General features: G+C 35.2%; 1 protein-coding gene across 10 annotated transcripts in view; it reads right to left on the bottom strand.

Annotated features, from left to right (window-relative positions):
• The window catches only part of Rapgef6 (Rap guanine nucleotide exchange factor 6), a 206915-nt gene that overhangs the window by 131713 nt on the left and 52604 nt on the right, over nt 1-22598 (bottom strand). For all 10 annotated transcript variants that reach the window (XM_033761547.1, XM_033761546.1, XM_033761552.1 and 7 more), the window contains one exon: nt 17718-17861. In XM_033761547.1, the coding sequence (XP_033617438.1) occupies nt 17718-17861 (144 nt within the window). The remainder of the gene's footprint in view (nt 1-17717; nt 17862-22598) is intronic.

Raw genomic sequence — 22598 nt, forward strand, 5'->3', positions numbered from 1 at the left:
AAAAAAAAAAAAAAAAAAAAAAAAAAAAAGCAAAGATGATGAGAGAAGCTGTTATCAACTAAGGTGATGTAAGCTTCTATAATTAGAATCAGTGAAACTGAAGGAACAATGAAAGACACCACCACTCTTTTACTTTCCTCTACACTGGGAGGTTTTATCAAGAATTTTTCATACACACACAAAGTAATACATGTTGCATACATACAAGTCAGTCAAACATATCATTTACTATGTGTAAGTCTACAGTTTTAAAAAGTACATTAATTTTCTTCAAAAACAATCTGTCTGACACAAGAAGAAACTATGTATAAATATGACAAGAAAATCTTATTTGAAAATGAAACTATCACAAAGTCTTTATAAATTCCTGCATTACAATCAAGCTTACATTTGCATCAATTTTTTAACTTTAAATATTGAATTTTTTAGTACTATAAAAGTCAAATACAAACTGTACAGTTCAGGTAATGAACAGATTTGAAATCAAACTAAAAGGTGGTAAACTATCAGCATTAATTTATTTGCTGTATCTAAGTAGTTGTTTTTCCCTTTTAAATGTATGCCACCATAAATCACAAGTCTTACACCACTGGTAAATATTAATATCTGAGTTGCTTTAAACAATCATCAAAAGAGCTTTCAAGTATGATTAATGTGATTCCCTGTGAAAAAAATCACATGAATCAGGGCCACCATTACAGGTAGGAGAATGCCCCAGATGTCCAGAAGGCTATGCCCTGCTCGCCTCCTCCCAACACTCCTGAAGTTCATTCACAGTGAACTATAAAAACAATTTTTAAAAATGACTATAAGAAGAAATCACTATTTATACAGAACCTTAAAAATAATTTACATCCTTAACTCAGCAATTTAATTTCTATGAATCAATCCTAAAGAAATGATTACTCATATACAGACTGATTCATAAAAGCTGTACCAGGAGAAAAATTGAAAGCTGTACAACAATACTTTGATACATTCAACCAGCATAATTTATAAATATTTTGGGAAAATTTTAATTACATGAGAAATAAAGCAAGATATGCAATTAAATATTCAGTATTTTCTACATTACTTAAAAAGATTTGAATTAATCAAAAGGTAGTCATTTAAATATCAGAAATACTAATTATCTCATTTTGAGAATTATAACAATTTCCTTAATTCTCTTCTATTTACATTTCTACAATGAGCATTTTTCTCACAAAAAGTTTTAAAAATATGCTTGAAAACTGTTATTTATCCTAATTTTAGTTGTATCACTCCAGCGTTTTTTCTTTGACTATTCATGGACTCACAACCCTCTAACTTAAGGTAAGAACCTTCCATCAAAAACTTATTTCCCAGAAGAAAAACACAGGGCACAGCTGTGCCTGGAGATACCACACATTCATAAACAAAAAGAGAAAGTCCTCAATGTTGTGGCAGAAATTACAACAAAGAGTATCATATCTGTTCAGAGAACTCTGGACTGCGCACTGGGTAAGACCCTCCAGATTCTCAGAGGTAGGATTCCAAATTTCTCGGGAGTAATGTGATGAACACTCCAGACACAAACTTTTCAAGTTTAGAAATGACAGATGGTTATTTATTATATTATCTAGAAGTATTTACCACCAAGTATAAAAAACAATCAGGACAGGTCAAGCCCACAAAGTTCACATTGTGAACAGTTTTTTTATTATCAACAGAAACAACTGAACATACAGTCCAAATTTTCCTCATGACTGATGCAAGAGGCCTGTTTGCAACTACTCTATCTTGACTTTATTTAAACTTATATCTTAATTAATTATTAATTAATTTTTGGAGACAGAGTCTTGCTGTGTAGCCCAGGCTGACCTTGAACTTGCAGCAATCCTCCTGCTTAAGTCTCCTAATGCTGGGATTAAAGGCATGCAACACCATGCCCAGCTTCAACCTTGATTTTAATGAATGTTTCAACTGTTCACTAGTGGTCTTAAAGTAACATGTTGAGACTAGGGTCTTTTAGTATCTCATTAGCAAGTCAGGTATAAGTTTCTCTTACTACAGGTTCTGAAAACACACACACACACACACACACACATATATGCGCGTGCGCACACACACACACACACACACACACACACACACACACACACACACACACGAATTCATTATTAAACAATACCCTTGGGCTGGGGATTTAGCTCAGTGGTTCCACCGCATGCCTTCCAAGTACAAGGTCCAGAATTCAACCCCCCCACATCTAAATAAATAAATAATAAAAAACACACCCTTTACTAAAACCCGTGGGGGGCCACACTCACACTCAAGGATTATTCAGCGTAAACGATTATTCAGCATAAACCCATAAAGGTGTTGGCTGATCTGATGTCCTAATAATCACCTTTTATTCAGCTGCACAGACAAGTGTGCCTTAATCTTTGTAAATATGCTGTACATTCAAACAAAACATAACAGCACTGCCAGAGAGCAGGAAACAAAAGATGTAATCACAGAAGCACCAAATGAGAATGAAGCACTTGCTGCATTAGTAATGTGTGAACATAAAGTGTTAAGAATAGATAGCAGATTGTCACAGAATGCCTACTACCCGCCACACTATCCCAGAACAAAAGACAAGGCAGAAAGAAAATATGTAAAGAAGTCTGAGCAAATCACAAGTCTTTGTGCAAGCAGTATGGTTTAGGGAACACCTGCTTACCCTCAAGGAGTCTGGAATTCTAGTACATGGCAGGCAAAAGGTGCCTATAAGACACGTTCCCAATAAAATCATTGAGTATTGAGTCTTTAATAAGCTTCCTGGGTAGATAACAATTCACATGTGTTGTCCCAAGTTGTTGCTGCAGGAATTGAGAGTATCCCATGTGACTCCACTGGGAGAGGACTGACAAGATCTTGTATCTTGTGCCTAGTTTTTTCTTTTTGTGCCTGTGCACCTAATTTCTGCTGTTTTATCTCACAAGTCTTTTCCCCTTGCTAACTTTGCTTTGCATCCTTCCCCTGTAATAAATCATAGCCAGGGAAGAGGGGGAGTCTGAGCCAAAGCAAGTTCTTCAATCTAAAACCACAAACTATGATGCTGCATGGAAATTCCTCTTTCCAGGTGTTCTTTTAAGAACAGATGGCTGGTCCCATGTCTCTGCACATAAGATGATGGAAAAAAGGTCACAGGCTTACTCTGTGCCTGAGGATATAAACAGTACTCTACTTAAGGCAACACAGTCAACAGATGAAAAAAAGATAATTCTAATGAGGATCTTCAGATCTAGATAGACCACCACCAATATGGGGTAATATTTGTTATTTAAAAATATAGCCACAGGAAAAAAGCAACGAGGAGGACTATAATTTCATAAATGAAGTATCTAAGTACCAACAAGTTTTCAAACCTTTGAAGAATGCACAGGTTAATGTTTGGCCCAATCATATTTTTATAAAACTGAGCATGAATGATGTGTAATGTTTCAGAAATTCACTTCAGGTCAAATAAAGGCAAACTTGGTGCTCAACTTTGGTGAAGTCAAGATGTTTCACTCTTACTGATCCTCACTTAATTTTTATCATTTATTTCCATGTATATAAAAAATAAAAATTCGCCAGGCATGGTGGCACACCCCTGTAATCCCAGCACTGAGGCAGGAGGATCGCTGTGAGTTCAAGACCAGCCTGGGCTACACAGTGAGTTCCAGAGCAATCTGAACTACATGGTGAGATTCTGCCTCCAAAAAACCAAGGAAAAAAAATAATTCAACTCACATCTGAAAGTGTTCAGATGTTTAATTCTCTTTAAGCAATTAATTTTTATCAAAATATGAATAAGCATTTAGAAATTTTTAAATAAGGTATTAATTTTATTTTGTTATCCTCACAATCAAGTGGAATTATATGAACGTTACATGTGTGTGTAACAGCCTATTGGTGCAATGAAGAGAAGTGTATTGTGAACAGTAGTGTCAGAGAAGGCTTCTCCAAAAAAAATCACGGAGTCAGGCAGGGGCACATGCCTTCAATCCCAGCATCTTGGGAGGTTGAGGCAGGAGAACCCAAACTACAAGCCGAATTTACACCAAAAAAAAACCAAAAAAAACCGGTCTGGCAATGTAGCTAAGGATGGATTCATATTCAGTACAGCCTCCACCCCGCCACCACCACAGAGAAAAAACATTTTTGAAAGGTTATGGATGAATGGAGTCTTGGGAACTAAGGAATACTTTGTCAGAAAGACATGCTGGGGTCTCCTGCTGCAGCAACACCAGTGGGAGCACCAGGAGCTTGGCTCAGAGGGAGACACATCAGGTTGTTTTAAGAAAATGGCAGACGAGCTAGCAATGGGGAAATTGCCCGCTTCAATAAGGCTAAGCTAAAGAAAAACAAACAACACTCTGCCAACCAAAGAGACCATCATGCAGGAACAGTGGAGAGAAATTTCTTAGGAGCCTAGGGGATCCCTCACTTCCATCATCTCTGAGACACACCCCACCCACCATCATGATGTGGAGGAAGAGCCACCTGTAAGATGGACATGAGCCACAAGTGGCACTGAGAACCTGGGCACTCTGTGTGGTGCCATTGGCCTGTGGCACTCTGCGGGAACACCCCTACTCCACCTGTGGGTCTCTAAAGGGACCCCTGCCCATTTGAAAAGCAAAATTCTCCTGTTTGCCCTGGAATATTATAGAAAATTATCTGTATGATAAATGAAAATAAAACATTTCGTGGCATGGGAAGAAAAAACAAAGATGTGGTGGAATATGAGAATGATAAAAGTAGTAAACAGAATGGTAAGATCCAAACTGACTCATCAAAGTTCCTAACTTTGACTTTCAGAAGTCAGTTGTCAATTAGCACTGTCCAGACAGAATAGGATTCAAGAAAGGAACCTCTAAACATACTGTGGACAGAAGGATGAAAAGTAGATTGCAACCACATAGGGAAAGGGCTACATACCATATAATCTCAAGATACTATACTGCACTGGGAGAAAAATGAGCTAACTTCTAATATAGATAATTGATTTAAAATTAATACATGTATCACTGACTAAATATTTTTGATCATAATGAAATGTATACAAAATCCCCACAAATTGAAAGGACAGATATGGCACATAAGAATTCTATTTTACTACTACTTTCCATGTCCTAAAAATTATTTTGCAATCTAAATTTTAAGACATGTGAAAGAACTGGCCTTTTCTAACTACTCTCAGAAAGGAGGTCTCCAAATGCATATGGTAGAAGCACCTGACTAAGGTTCTGCTTTCTGCAGTTTCAGTTACTATGTTCAACCGCAGTTTGAAAATATTAAATGGGAAATTCTAGAAAACACACATATTAAATACAGGGCTTTTGGAGTAAAAGAAATAGTACATCCAAGAGATATGGTTTCAGTTACAAGGCCACCTGCAGTTTGAAAATATTAAATGAGAAATTCTAGAAATACACAACTATTAAGAATGAAATTATGCACTGCTCTGAAAAGCACGATGAAATCTCCCACTGCCCTGCTTTCCCACCTCACAAGTGAGTCATCTCTTTGCTCAGCAAATTCATGCTATATATGCTACCTGTCTAAATGTCTTAATTATCAGCAGACAGTTTCTGGGTTCAAATAACTGGTATTTTATTTAATAATGTGCCAAATGCAAAAAGTAGTGATGCTGACAACTCAGATGTGCCAACAGAAAATGTACTTTAAGTGAAAAGGTAAGCGTTCTTGATTTAAGACAATACTTTGTATTTTGAAGTTGCTAAGATGATGCAGGAGAAGTACAAATATTCTGCCCATAATAGATTCTGCAGAAATTCCGATCATCACTGGTAACTACACTTTGAGAACTTGTACTCTAAGAAACTGGAACATTCAAAAGATATGGGATAGATTTCTAGGTACAGCATATGAACTACCAAAGCTGAACCAATTAGATATAAAAAATCCTAAGAGAACTTAAGAGAAGATCTAACACCAATACTTCTCAAACTCTTTAATGAAAATGAAAGAAAAGCAGTATTCCTACTTTTTTTTTCTTGGATACAAGCATTACACTGATGATTCCAAAACCAGAAAAGGCCCCAACCGAAAAAGAGAACTACAGTCCAGTCTCTTTAATGAACACAGATGCAAAAATCCTCAGTTAAGATACTGGCAAACAGAATGCAGTAACTCTTCAAAAAGATCATATATTGTATCATGTCCAAGTAGGATTCATTCTAGGTATCCACAGATTGTTCAACATACACAAATCCATACATATAATACATTACCATAAATAGGACAAAAATCACATGATTAAATGAATACATACAAGAAAAGCATTTGACAAAATCTCACATCCATTCATGTTGAAAACAGGTACAGAAGGTCTTTGTTTCAATCTGATACAAGCCATTTATGAGAAATAACTGCCAACATCATATAAAATAGAGACAAGCTGAAAGCTTTCCTTCTAAAATTGAGAATACAAAGGTGTCAGCTATCACCATTTCTGTTCAATACAGTTCTTGAATTAGCCAAAGCAATTAGACAAGAGAGACAAAGGGTATACATATAGAATGGAAGACGTTATATTATCATTACTTGTAGATGATGATACTCTTCACAGAAGATGTTCTAGACTCCAAAACTCTCCTAGAACAACTAATTAAATTTAGTTACAAAGTCAATACTCAAAAATGAATAGTGTTCCTGTATAACAATAATAAAGGGAAACAGCATCTTTCACAATAGCATCAAGAAAAATGAAAAACTTAGGAATTAACCTAAGGAAGTAAAAGACCTCTACAATGAAAACTACAGTACTGTGAAAAAGGCAAATGACGAGAACATCAGAAAATGGAAAGACATCCCATTTGTGGACTGACAAAATCAATACAGTAAAAATGTCTATACTGTTCTTCCAAAACTATTATACACATTTAACATATCCACAAAAGGGCCATAATTTGTATGCCTTGCTGCCAGGTGGCTCTGACTTAATTTTATTAGTAAAAAGATTAATAAATATGATTAGATCAATCTGTATCCCCAGTGGTACAAGCCACCCTAATGGGACAGTCATGCTCGTATCATCAGTGATTTAAACTTGCAGGAATGTGTTAATGCAATCTCAATCAAAATACCAGTATCAGTCTTCACAGAACTGGAGAAAGCAATCCTAAACTTGTAAGGAACCTGAAGAGAATTAATTCTGGGCAAGAAGAGCAAGGCAGGTAGCACTACAATCCTGGACTTCAAGTTATATTACAAAGCTACAGTGACAACAAGCATCATGTTATTATAATAGAAAATGCAGAAATAAGTCCAGGCAAATTCAATCAACTTATCTTTGACAAAGGTGCCAAATCATTTTATTGAAACTTTCTGCACAGCAAAGGAAATCACTAAGTGAAGAGATAACTTAGAAAATGGGAAAACATTTTTACAAGCTACTCCTCACAGAAAGAACTAATATCTAGACTACATAAAAAACAACAACAGCAAAAATTAGATTTCCCCAAATTTAAAGACCCAGGGGCAGGGATGTAGCTCAGTGGCACCATGCCTGCCTGGCAGGTGCAAGGTGCTGAGGTCAATCCCCAGTAGTGGGGGAAAAAAAAATTTAAAGGCCCCATCAAAAAATGGGCAACTGAAATGAAGAGACATTTGTGGGATGAAGTACAAATGGCCAAAAAATACATGGAAAATGTTAAAAATCAGTGGCCACCTGAGAAGTGCAAATTAAAACACTGAGATTCCTTCTCACTCCAGAAAGAACGGCTGTCAACAAATCAGTAAAAAATGCTGGAGAGGCTGCACATGGGGTGGGGATGGAGATGCTGGTTCTTCATTGTTGGTGGAATATAAACTGGGGCAACCACTTAGAAATTAGTATGGAAATTCCTCAAAAAACTAACAACAGGCCGGGGATTTAGCTCAGTGACACCACACCTGCCTTGCAAGCACAAGGTCGTGAGTTTGACCCCGATACCAAAAAAACAAAAACTAACAACAGAAATTCCATCTGACCCAGCTATTCCTCTTTCTGAGCATTGAAGGCATCACATCATGATGTACCCATGTTCAGAGCAGCACAATTCATAAGTTAAATCTTGCAAGCAGCCTATATGTCCAGTAACAGATGAATTGGATAAAGAAAATGTGGTACTTATATACAATGGAATACCACTCTGCCATAAAGAATGATAAACTTGGAGGCATTTTAGGAAAATGGACACACACTGAGACTATTATAGTTACATAAAATAAAGCAAACACAAGTTTAAATATCACATGGTTTTTCAATATATAAAGTGCAAATTAGATACAGATAAGGGGGATAAAAGGTACTGTTATCCAGCATAGATAATGTATCTAAAAGTATACCTTGAGCCCAGCATGGTGGCGCATGCCTGTAATCCCAGCACTTGGGAGGTTGAAGCAGGAGGATCGCTTTGAGTTTGAGACCAGCCTGGGCTACATAGTGAGTTCCAGGTCAGTCTCAACAACATAGCGAGACCGTTTTCAACCCCCTCCCCCGACAAAAGTATACCTTGATTTAGTATAACTGTTGAATGTGTTTATGTTTTTGGCCTGTTGGGCTCCTAATCTGTACTTTTAATAAAATAAATAAATGACTGATTCTGGCAAAAAAAAATTTAAGAGGGGAGGGGAAAGGGAAAAATAATTGAGATATATTATGTACATGTACCAATTCCCTACAATGAATGCAATCATTATACACTACAAACATGCAACAGTAAGATTAATATTGTCATACAACGTATGACAAAGCTATTAAAACATTTTTATATTAATAAAGCATTTCTCTTAGTCATTCTAAGCTTTCATTAGAAAATAACTCTAAAATTCAAGCAAAATCTTTAATATTAATCCCTGATGTACAGATTTTTCACTAAATAATAACTGTCATAAAGAAAACAAAAACAGCCAGTGCAGTGACGCACCCCTGTAATCTCAGCAATCTGGAAGGCTGTTAGGAGTCACAAGTCTCAAATTTCAAGCTGAGCCTGGGCACTTCAGTGAGATCCCATTTCAAAATTTTAAAAAGCCTACGGATATAGTTCAATATGAAGCCCTTGGATTCAACCGCAGTGACACAAAAGAAAAGAAAAGAAAAGAAAAAAAAACTACAATTAACAAATCATTCTGTGTATCTTTAGAATATTTTACCCTCAATAATCTAGGCATGGAATATTGATGTTTGAATGCCTGTACAAGTACTATTATAACTGTATAGCATTACTATACAGACAAATGCCAATAGACTTAGAGAAGATTATGATTTTGCATAACTGCTCATGATCTCTACATTTTCTAACTTGGCTGAAATACATCCTTCTCAGGAAAAAAAAAATCCTATTAATTAAAAAAATAGAAAACACAACTATGACCAAAAGTTCTTCTTTAACCCAAGCTTATCATTAATAATGAATTTTGTCTAAGTACAATTAACTTAGTTCTGCTTCCCAAGATTTGCCAAATTCCTGATAGTACATATACACAGTAAGTAGCCAACACTAGCTATATAAACTCACATGTGCAATAATGCCACTTTATCTGAGTGTTATCATAAAACAGAATCCCAAGGAATATGCCTACTGCTCATTCTGATACACTCAAGAAAACAGTATATCAAAGCAAGACAACATTCTTCAGCATACCAGAGAGCTTACAGCAAATGAGTATCAGCCTCAAGATGAAACAAGAGCTCATACAACAAGAATCAGACAATATATCAAAGATATTTTAGCAATTCTTCCTGGATTTTTTTCTAAAATAATTAAGATATGAGCATATACATCCACAAAGATACTTCTAGGGAACTTTTTTTTTTTTTGATACCAGGAACTGAACTCAGGACCATATGCTTGCCATGCAGGTGCAAGCACCATTTAGCTACATACCTGGCCCGCAAATATTTTTTTAAATAATGAAAAATTAGAAACAATTCTGTTTTTTGTTTTTTTTTGGTTTTTTTTTTTTTTTTTGTTTTTTTTTGGTTTTTTTTTTTTTTTGAGACGGTCTCACTATGTAGTTGAGACTGGTCTGGAACTCACTATATAGTCCAGGCTGGTCTTGAATTCACAGCAATTCTCCTGCTCCAGCCTCCCGAGTGCTGGGATTACAGGCATGTGCCACCACACCCGGCAAAATCAGAAACAATTTAAATGATCAAATATTGAGAGCTGAGTAAATAAATTATGCCATAAACTTATAATGGAGTACTAGGCAACCCAGTACTAGTGCATGGTTAAGGCACAGCTACTGGTGAGGCCAAAGGTGGAGAACTGCTTGAGCTCAGAGTTTGAGATCAGCCTGAGAAACTGGCAAAAACCCCCATCTAGGGCGAGGGATTTAGTTCAGTGGCTCTGCGTCCTGCCTTTCAAGCATGAGGCCCTGAGTTCGACGCTCCGCACAAAAAAAAAAAAACAAAAAAAAAAGTTCAAAAACCCCCATCTAAAACAAGGCAAAGCAAGAAGACAAGTAATACTGTAAAAAATTATTGGTCTGGGGATTTACCTCAGTGGCTGTGCTGCCTGCCTCATAAATGCAAGGTCCTGAGTATGACCCCTGCTACCAAAAAACAAACAAACACACAAAAAAAGTTTAGATTGTATATTTCAGTTTCAGAACTCATGGGAAAGATATGGACACCCAGATTCAGGAAGCCTGTAAGATTCCAAATAGACATGAACAGAAAAATTATAATACATATATACCCGTAAGTGGCATATTATCATTAAGCTGTCAAAGCACAAGAGAAAGAGAATTCTAGAAACTTCAAGACAATAGGGCCAAGTCACATTTAATGGTGTCCCCCATTATCCCAAACACAGATTTCTCTTCAGAAACCTCATCAGCCAGGAGGAAATCCAATAATGTATTTCAAGAACTAAAATAAAATAACTGCCAACCAAGATCATTATGCCCAGCACAGATATCCTTTGGAAACAGAAATAAAGATCTTCAAAAGCAAGCAAAAATAATTCAGCAAAGGCAATTCAGTACCACAAGACTAGTTTTACAAAAGATACTTAATGGAGTCCTTCAAAAGTGAAAGAAAAGCAACCATCATCATGAACATACATAAAGATATAAAACTCACATTAACAGACACACTAAAAAGAAATAAGAATAATCAAACCTCATCAGTACAGTAAATCGCCAAACCACAAAGGTGAACAACAGAGACAGAAAAGAACAGAGGATATTCAAAACATTTAAAAGAAAATTAACAGAATGACAGGACTTTTTAACATATCAAAATTAACCTTGAATGCATATGAAATAAACTCTCCAATTAAAATTATACACAAGGAGCAAAAGGATAAAAAAAGAATAAGACCCAACATTATACTGACTAAAAAAACCCACTTTGTGATTAAACACACACACACAAAGCAAAGCTATTATTCTACCCAAACAGAAACTAAAAGGGAGCAGAAGTAGGTATACTTATATCTGACAAAACAGACCCTAGGACAAAATACTCTAGAAACAAATGTGATCATAAATCATATATAATGATCAAGACATCAATCCAATAAGTTCTAACAGTTGTAAATATATATGCAGCTATTGTCAGAGCACTCAGTTTTATAAAACAAACATTATTAGATCTAAAAGGACAGATAGGTCCCAAAACAGGAGTGCTGAGGGCTTTAAATACCACTTTCATCAACAGACACCACCAACCAGCCCCATCACGAAAATTACCAGGGTCAAACTACACTATGAACTAAACGACTGTTAAAGAGCTTTTTGGTCCTATAGCTGCAGGATATATTCTTTTCATTAGCACATGGAACTTCTTCTAGATCACACGTTAAGCCAAAAACAAGTCTTTAAATTTTTTTTTTTGAGAGAGGGTGTCACATTTACTTTAGGCTGCCCTTGAACTCACTGTGTAGCACAGGCTAGCCTCCAACTTGCAGTAACAGCCTCAGTTTCTCCAGTGCTGGGATTATAAATGTGTGCAACAGGCATGGCATTAACAATTTTTTTAAAAAAAAAGATGAAATCTGTCTTTTCTGATAACTATGTAATTAAGACTAGAAATAAACAACAAAAGAAACCATAAAAATTATGTAAGTACACAGAGACTGAAGAACACGCTTTCAACACTAGGTCACTGAAGAAATCAAAAGGGAAATCTTAAAATTTCCTTAAAACAAATGAAAATAAAAAGACAACATTCAAAACTTATGGGATATAGCAAAAAGCACTACTTAAAACAAATCTGTAGCAGTAAGTGGCTAGAAGGAGAGAATATAAAAGTTTCAAACAAACAACCTAACGATGCACCTGTAGTTGGTATGATAAAGAACCTGGAAAAGCATGAACAAATCAAAACCCAAACTAACAGAAGGAAAGAAAGATTAAGTATCAGAGCGTAAAAACAACAATAACAACACAGACTTTAAAATAATACAAAAGATCAACGGAATGAAGAATAGGCTTCTTTTTAAAAGATAAAAACAGGGCTGGGGGTTTGGCTCAGTGGTTCTGCCGCCTGCCTGGCAAGCGCAAGGACCCTAGTTCAATTCCCAGTACGCCCCCCAAAAAAGAAAAAAATCAACAAACTTTTAGCTAGACTACCAAGAAAAAAATAGGTGAAAAAAGACATTACAAATGATACCAGTGAGATACAAAGATCATTATACATTATTATGAAAAACTATAAGCTACAAATTAGAAAATCTAAAAGAAATGGGTGAATTCATATACAAAAGCAATCTATAAAATTTAAGCATGAGGACATGGACTAATAACAAGCAGTAAGATTAAATCAGTAAATAAAAATGAATAATGAGAATAAGTCAGTAAAAAAGAAAATCTCCCAACAAAGAAAATCCCAGGATTGAATGAATGGCTCCATTGATTACCAAACCTTTCAAGAACTGATTCCAATTTTCTCAAACTATTCCAAAAAACTCTCAACAAAATATTTGCTAATACAATCCACAGTCCATGAAAAAGATCATTCACCATGACTAAGCTGGATTTATACCACAAATACAAGGATGGTTCAATATAAGCAAATCAATAAACACAAAGCTACATTACATCAACAGAATTAAAAACAAAATTATCATCCCAATACAGGCAAAAAAAGGCCATCTGATTAAATTCAACATCACTTCACAATAAAAATTACAATCAAATTAAGTATAGAAAGACCATACTTCAATGTAATAAAGGCTACATACGACAAACACACACCCAGTATCATACTGAATGGGCAGATGCTTTCAGCATTTCAACCAACAATAATAGCCATTCTCATCATTCTTATACTATAGGGTGCTGGGGTTTGTACCAGAGCAATCAAGCAAGAGAAATAAAAGTGCCACAAATAGTAAGGGATAAAATAAAATTATTGTTTGCAGATGATAAGATTTTCTATATACAGAAAAGCCTAAGGACTGCCCTATTAGAAGTGATAAATGAATCATGTAAAGTTGCAGAATACAAAATGAATACACAAAAATTAGTATTTTGTATACTGTAATGAACTTGCTGAAAAGCAATCATCATGAAAACAATCGCATTTGCAATAGTGACAACAACCAAACTAGAAATAAATTTAACCAAGAAAGTGACAGACCTCTACAATGAAAATTACAAACCATCCTGGAAGAAAATTGGGAAAAAAAAAAATTGTTAAGACACACATTCAATGGAAGAAAGATCTTCCGTGAGCACAATATTGGGAGAATTAATACTACTTGAAGTGATTTATAGATTCAATGCAGTCCCCATCAAGGTAACAATAAAATTTTCATGAAACTAGAAAAAATGATCCTAAAATTCACATGGAAGCACAAAAGTCTCTGAATAATCAAAGTAATTTTACACAAAGAAAACAAAGCTGGAGGTACTACAACACTACCTGACTTAAAATGTCTATAGAATAGTAGTAACAAAAACAGAATGGTACTGGCATTAAAAAAAAAAACCCCAAAACACAGACACACAAACCCATGGAATAAGACTCCCAGGAATAATACCAGGCATCTACAACCAACTAATTCTCAAGGAGGGTACTAAAAACATACACAATGTGATCAAAATATATTTAAACAAAAATTATGACAAGAAAAGACACTGCCATTAATCCCCTTTAAAATAACCCCCACCCACACTTTCAGCACACCCATCATCCCTGGGACTTTCTGAAGCAGTTCTGGAAATCTTGTTTGGTGTTTTATGTTGGTGTGATCAGAAATAGTGTATGCTGCTGATGAGTGCCATCCAATGGAAAAGCAGGCCTGTCAAAACATCAGGGTATATCTTCTTCATCCACCTTATTCAATGGCCCCAGCACTACACCTGCTCTTTCCCAAAGTCAAAATAACCATCAAAGGTAGATGTTGTGAACTGATTCAGGACAACATGGCAGGTGTGACAGTGCAACTAAAGGCATTCACAAAGGAAGACTCCACAACTTGGCACTTTGGAAAGCGGCAAGAAAGATGGATTAAGTGTGCTACAAGCAAAAGGGAACATTTTGAGGGAAATTAATCATAATATTTACTGTAAAAAATTTTTTAAAAATTTAATATTCACCATATTTTTCTATTATATGCCTATATTGGAGACTGGACAATCTCTTCATTAAATGGTACCGGGAAAACTGGAACACAGAGAAGAATGAAACTTGATCTTAATACTTATGCTGTATAAAAATAAATCAAAAATGATAAAAAACACAAGATGTAAAATCTGGAACTCTGTAAGTATTAGAAGAAAACAGGAAACATTTTTAGGACATTAGTATAGGCAGTGACTGTTTGGCTAAAAGCAAAATAACCTAAAGCACAAGTCACCAAAGCAAAAATTGATAAATGGGATTGCATCAAATGGAAACAACTTTTATAAACAAAGGGAACAATCAAAAGAATGAAGAGATAACCCACAGAATGGGCAAAAATACTTGCCAACTATTCATTTGACATTGGTGAAGACCTTGCACAGCATAGGCAAGTATCACTGTTTAATCCCCAGTGAAGAGGAGGAAAGAGAAAAAGAAATAGAAATGGCCCACGAACATATTTTCTGTTATTTGTCTCTTTTTTTTTTTTTTGGTACGGGGATCCAACTCAGAACCTCAAGCTTGCAAGGTAGGGGGCGGCACCATTGAGCTAAATCCTCAGCTCAATGAATATATTTTTTAAATGCTCCATACCATTAGCCAATTAAGAAATGCAAGTCAAAATTACAATGAGGCATCATTTCATCCCAGGGAGAATAGCCAATACAAAAAGACCTCTAGAACAAAATGCTGATGAAATGCATAGAAGCAAGCAACTCTCATATACTGCTGGTAGGAATGAGAAATAGCAGAGCTGTAACTGAGGACAGTAGTAAGATTCCTCAATAAGGGTCAGGGATTTAGCTCAGTGGTGCAGCGTGCCTGCCTTGCAAGTGCAAGGTCCTGAGTTCAATTCCCAATACTTTATGCAAATAAACCAAAAAGAGATCTATCATATGATATGATCCAGCTATCTCATTTCCAGGTATATATCCAGGAAATGAAATAAGCATACAAAAAAAAAGATAACCCACATCACCATGTTTATTGTGGAACTATTCACAATACAGTATATGGAATCAGCCTAGGTACGAATCAAGAAATGAATGAAGAAAATGATACATATATCATTTTTTAATACTATATATCATTCATAAATATAATACTATATATCATTCATATTCAGCCATAAAGGTAAATGGAATCCTGTCTTTTGCAGTAAAATAATGAAACCAGATAAACTTAATTATCTTAAGTAAATGAGCCAGACACAGAGGACAAGTACCATATGTTCCCTCTCACATGTAGAAGATAAAAAAAAGTCGATCTGAGGGCTGGGGACTTAGCTCAGTAGTGGCACTACATGTCTCGCAAGTAGAAGGTCGCAAGTTCAATTCCCAATACCCTCCCAAACAAACAAACAAAAAGTTGATCTGAATGTAAAATATTATTTACTGTATGTTGGGAAAGGTGGGGACACTGGGATATGGTAAAGGAAGGCTGGATATGATCAGTGCATGCTGTATGCAAGTGTTAAAATATCACACTGAACTGGATTAATATGTACTGTTAACACAAGTTCACCAAAAATAAAATAAGGAAAAAATAGAAACAATGTAAATGACCAAATACTGGGAGCCAAATAAATTATTGCATACTGTTATAATGAAGTACTATGTAATCATTAAGAATAATTGTCTAAGAAATCATCTAACAGCTTTCAAGGATTTTGAAATGATATGTTTAGGATTGAAAGAGTCAGAAAATGTATTTTCAAGTTTTCAAAAACAAACTTACGTATCTACTGACATGTTCAAAAACTTTATCAAAGAATGTATGAAAGGCTGGGTGTGGAAACACAAACCTATAATCACAGCACTTGGGAGGCTGAGGCAGGAGGATTGCCATGAGGGCAGCCTACGTTACACAGTGAGTTCAAGGCCAGCCTGAACTGCATAGCCTATCAAACATATGAAAAACAAAAACAAACAGAAAAGAACACATGAAAGGCCTATTAACAGTTATAAGGTGGTGAGAAACAATTTTTCAAACAGACACACATAATAAGGTAAAACAAATAAATTTACATTAATTAGTGATAGGGAAATATATGGCATAAAATTTGTTAAATAATAAGAACAAGAAATGTGTGGGGCTGTTGATGCACTAATACATTTTGCTACTGGTATTTGTTGTCAGAAATAGAATGCATTCAATCAATAAAATTAGGTAGATATGACAAAATCTTTGGAAGCTGCTGTAAATCTAACACTTACTCTATTATAAGCAACTTCCTAAATCTGATTCTGAACATGGATGAGTCTATTTTTCTTTTTGACCACCAAAAGGCCAAACAAATCCTTGAAAAGCCTGTTGCTGTCAACATCCCCCTTCCCTTTATTATTATTTACACACATGTATACCAAGGAGAGAAAGCTGTACATTCTTCTATCTTTTTTGTTGTTGTTATTTTGAGACAGGGTCTCACTGTGCGGGTCAGGTTGGCTTTAAACTCACTATGTAGCCCACTGGCTTTGGGTTCAATTTTTAGTAAACCAATCAAAACAAATACTAAAAGCACATAGATTTGTTCGTTCTTAGATTATCATGTTCCCTGATTCAGCTATTTTTCAGTCTAAAAATAGCTATCAAATTAAAGACCTCTGAAGAAACAGCTTAGTTTCAAGGCTATAAAAATTAACATTTCATCTGCTTCTTTTTCAATATGTGCTTGTGAAAACATATCTTCAACACTGAACCATTTCTGCACTGACATGTATATAGCATATTTTATATATATTACACACATACACACATGTATATATGAACTTGTGTTTGTCTTTTTTATGCCTTTAATCATAATAGCAGATATGCTCCCCATGAGCCTACTACCTTAGTTTTTAGATACTAATCCATGCCCTTATACATCATTTAGGTAATAAATTCCACAAATATTTCTTTAAAAACTAAGAGAAGCCTTTTACATGATTTACACAAAAGAGCAAATTTCTCCCTTTAAGAGCATTTCTAACCAATTCAATGAAGTAGTATTTTAAAAAATTACACAGGTATAATTACTTGTCAAAAACTTGTACATATACAGACTAAAGTCCTGATATTACCAAAAAAACCTATCAACTAAAGATACTGTACATGAAAATTAAGGATCTATGAAATTTTTCCTAAACATACTCACAGAAAGATAGCTATCGATGTCCACATCATCAGTTATGGTTTGGCGTTCTCCTTTATGATTAATTTTTCGAAATCTTCGTCGAGATTGTCTGGCAGGAATTTCTCTCTGCAGAATACTATCTTCATTATCTTTAGAATTCTCTACCTGGAACACATGTTCACATTCCTGATTAAACATCCAATTTTTCCATATTACTGACAGTCTATGGAGTCTTAAAAGGCTCATCGGGAAGCTTCATTTACTTCTGGCAAGAAAATGCTTCAAGAAAACAGTCCATGTAAGATAAAGCTCATGTGCTCAAAAAGATTAAAGACATTGTAACTATAAAGACCTGTAGACCACAGCTTCCTTTCAGGAAAACAGTCTCTCTTGCACACATAAACACATATCCTCTAAATAAAGTCACTTACCAGAAGTGAAGGCCGTTAAGTACACCTACACATTCAATGATTACAACTTCTAAGTTAGTCTAATTATAAACTGCCTGCTTATGTGCACATTTTACTAAGCAAACAATCAGTCATGATTTCAATGACAGGTTGAAAGATAAAAACCGACTTTTTTATACATTATTCTCTGGTGTTATCTTAATGCTTGAAGCTGGGCGTGGTGGAACACATGTAATCACAGCACCATGCATTCCTGTCTTTAAAAAAAAAAACAAAAACAAACAAAAACAACACCAACAACAAGAAGGCTTATCTTAACAAATGATAGTATAAAGACTCATAAAAGTAATTTCTCCAAGTGGAGAAATAAATGATAAGTTAGTACTCAAAAGTGAAGAGTCAAAAAACAAAAATCCAAGTGCCACTAAGAAGTACGTATTTACCTAAGAAGATGAAATGGTTTTGATGAAAGTCCAATATCAGATGATTCTTAAATCTTACTAATGAGCAAAAGCAAAGATTAAAACAAAAAGGGTTTTCAAAGTGCAATGTAAGTTAAACTTGGAGAATATATTCTAAATTTCAAAATATCAGTAGAAGTATCAAATACAGAGAAAAATGACCTTTACTGCATAAGTATTAAGGACTAAATGTCCTCAAAAAGTTCTAAATAAAATATTATATTAAAAACAGTGTGGAATTTAAAAAAATAAAACTTTGCAAACAAAAACTTTTTCCTTCAATGGTTAAAAGTATGAAACTGCAGAAAACACTGTATAGGCAATTTACCAAAATTGGAAAATCCAATAGGAGACCGACTTACAAAGCTCATCCCTAATAGCCATAATCTAATTAGAAAAGATGAGTAAGGTGTAAGCAAAAAGAGACAAGAAGAAAACTTGTTTGACACTAACAAAAAAGAGGAGTGGAGCAACTAAATACTAATCCTTTCACCTGAGATTTCAGAACCGCAACCCATCCTTCATGCAGGTCAATAGTTTGAATTCATAAAGCCGGACGTACAAAGTAAATTTAAAGAAGTTCAGGAATGATAATGTACATAAGCAACTGGCAAGAACAAACACAAAATCTTGCAAGAAGGCAATAGAGCTGGGTATGGTGGCATACTCTGGTAATTCCAACTACTCAGGAGGCTGAGGCAACAGGATCACAAGTTCAAGGCCAACTGGCAACTTAATGAGGCCCTTAAAAAGGGCCTCTTAAAGAGGCCTCTTAAAAAGGACTGGGGAAGTAGTTCAATGTAGAGTATGTGCCTAGCACGCAGACGGTCCCAGGCTCAATCCCTGAGTAATGCAAAAATCAAAACCAACAACAACAATAAGCAACACTACCACCCAACTACAATGAAACCTGTCATATGAAGAAAGAAGGATAAAAATGCTTGCTAGGGGTAGTGTCCAGTGTCCAGCGCATTCTTAGCATGCATGCAGCATGTTGGAAGTACCATAGTGTCTTAGTTATTTTTGTTACTGAATCAAAATGCCTGACACCCGAAGTTAAAGAAGAACAGGTTTATTTAGCTCACAATTTGTAGAGGTTTCAGTTCATAGTTGGCTGGCTCCAATGCAGGGTGGGATGGCAGATGGGGCATCAAAGAGGAGAAGCAATTCATGGCAGGCAAAAGGCAGAAGGCAGCAAGCTACTAGCGACAAACAGCAACCCTCTTACCTGCCCTTAGGGCAAGTACAACTCACACCTTTAATCCTATCCAGAATCATATCAAACAAATCCATGCACTAACCACACACCCTTAATCCCAGCATCACACACTCCAGATTCAGCAACCTCTGAAAAGCCCCATATATGACTGCATGAGGCTTTGGGGAGACATTTGTGGTATTAGAGAATATAAAGCTATTAAAAAAAACCCACACACTTTTTAAATAGTCAGTTGCGGTGGCACATGTCTGTCATCCTATCTACTTTGGAGGGTGAAACAGGAGGATTTCAAATCAGAGGCCAGCAGGATAACATGGCCGGAAAGAAAAAGGGTTAGGAATTTAGCTCAGTGATCACTGGTTTCAATCCCCAATTAAAAAAAAAAAAAAAATTACAGAAAACCTAAAAAACAAAACAAAAAACTTAAAAATGAGCCAGAGATTATAAAGAACATAGAAGTAGGCTGAAGCCTGGCCAAAACTAAAAATTCCCTAATTTCCCTTTTCTATGCAAGGCTAGCAAGCAGTGAGTAACAAACAATAGCAATCTACATTTAGAGGAAGGATGAGAATCAGGAAAAAGTCTCTGTCTATGGCACAGGGAAAGTCTAAAACTTGAGTGTGGAGCAGGAATACTGAAGCAAAATCTTCCTGCAAATATATTGTATCAGGTAACCCCAGAAGAATCTGGAATAACTGGTGCACTAAAGTTAACTATACACAATAAAAAAAACTCTAACCCTAGTAGAAGAGGTATGTTCAGCTGCAGGCCTAAAAACTATCACCTTTAGGTCTAACTGCCCTACACAATACCTAGCATTAAACCTAAAATTATAACTCACACGAAAATGGCTTTTAAAAAAAAAAAAAAAAAAAAAAAAACCCACACTGCCAATGCACAAAGCAATCAACAGAACATTATGAAAAATAAGGATTGATCTATATGCTGTAACAGAGAATTTAAAACAATTAATATATGAAAGGCCCTCTGGAAAAAGTACACAATGTTCAGATGAAAAATTTCAGAAGAGATAATATAAGAAGATACAAGACAGAGCAAAATGAAAATGTTAGAAACAAAAAAATGTAGTAATAGAGATAAAGAATGGCCTTGACAAACCCATCGGGAAACTCATCATAACTAAGTTCAACAATGGCAAACTTAAAAACACAACCCAATAGAAATCACCCACACTGAAACAGAAGCTTAAGAACAATGAAGGAACTAAATGCTGTGTTAAGATGCAACTAGAAAGGGAATTAGTGAACTGGGAAGATGGATCCAAAAAAATTGCTCAGCATGAAGCACAGTCATGAAGAGATGAAATGCAAGAAAGCAAGCTTAAAAGATATACAGGCCAGGATGAAAAGATTTAACACATACATAAAACAAAATTCAAGAAGGTGGTAGTAAGGGCCAGGGATTTAGGCCAGTGGCGCCTGCGCCTGCCTGGCAAGCACAAGGCTGTGGGTTCGATTCCTAGTACAGGGTGTGGGGGGTGGTAATAGATAGGGTAACAAAATAATGTTAAAGAAAAATGAATAAATTTTTGGTTAAAAAAATGCCCAAAGTAGTCCAGTAAATCCAAAAATAAAACTGAAATTCACAGAGAAAAAAATAGATACAAGTTTTAATGAGTCCAGAGGAAAAATGTAAATTAAATACAAAAGGGGGGAATGACTAATAACTCACTTAACAAAAAATAATAAATGCCAGGAAGTAGGTTAAAGTGCTGATTATGCTGAGAAAAATTAACTCTCCTCTTAAAATTGTATTTGTGGCAGAAGAACTCTCCAAGAGCGAGACACAGGGGCTGGGGATTTAGCTCAGTGGTACCACACAAGGTCCTAAGTTCAATCCCCAGTACCAAAAACAAAAAACCAGTGAGACACAATGAAGATATTTTGAAACATGCCAGCTGAAATGTTTACCAATAAAAAAGAGCTTTACTAAAGAAAATCCAGAGCTGGGGATTTAGCTCCATTACACCATGCCTACCTGGTCAGAGCAAGGTCAATCCCATGTACGAAATAAAAAGGAACAATCAAAATGTGAGTTTTCTCATAAGTAAGGTTTGATTATAAGAAAGAGCTAAAAGCAAAAAAAAAAAAAAAAAAAAAAAAAAAAAAAAAAAAAAAATGCAAACAATATGAACAATTAATACTTGCATAAAATAATAATTGAAGACATTTGTAGAGCAAATAAAGCTAAAATACTGGACAATAGCAACTACATCGAGATACTAACATTAGTTTTAGAAGTCTAGCTTACTAGCTCTTTAGGTATTTTTTTGGCAGACATTCAAAAGTAGTCCAAAAATAGCATTAAAAGTAGAGCACACAAACTAATTTCCAAGGGACTATAGGGAGGTGAATATAGAGAAAAAATGAACTTACTATAAAAGAACCAAAGCAATAAGAGAGGAAAAAACAAAGTAGACATACAAAGCCCATAATATGATAAAGGTAAATTCCAGCCTATATTAGTAATTATAATGAATATAAATGGAAGTCTTCTCCAGTTTTAAAAGACATACATCAACTAAAGAAAAAAACAGTTCCTAAGTATCAAGGCTCACAGAATTCTGACTGAAATACAACAAAAAATGTATCAGGAATTAAAATTACAGGTTAACATCTCACTAAGAAACAAGAATAATAAACAAACTTGACTATCAAATTTGGCCCAGAATGTACAAAAAAAAAAGGTAACAAGTAGCTCAAGCTGAGCTTTTATTGAGAATGCAAGGGTAGCTAAATGTAAAAAAAAAAAAATTTAATGTAAATTATCACAATACAAGATCAAAGGAAGA

Source organism: Fukomys damarensis, unplaced genomic scaffold, assembly GCF_012274545.1.
Source record: "Fukomys damarensis isolate Sample0158 unplaced genomic scaffold, DMR_v1.0_HiC HiC_scaffold_9, whole genome shotgun sequence".
In the NCBI taxonomy this organism is placed as follows: domain Eukaryota; kingdom Metazoa; phylum Chordata; class Mammalia; order Rodentia; family Bathyergidae; genus Fukomys; species Fukomys damarensis.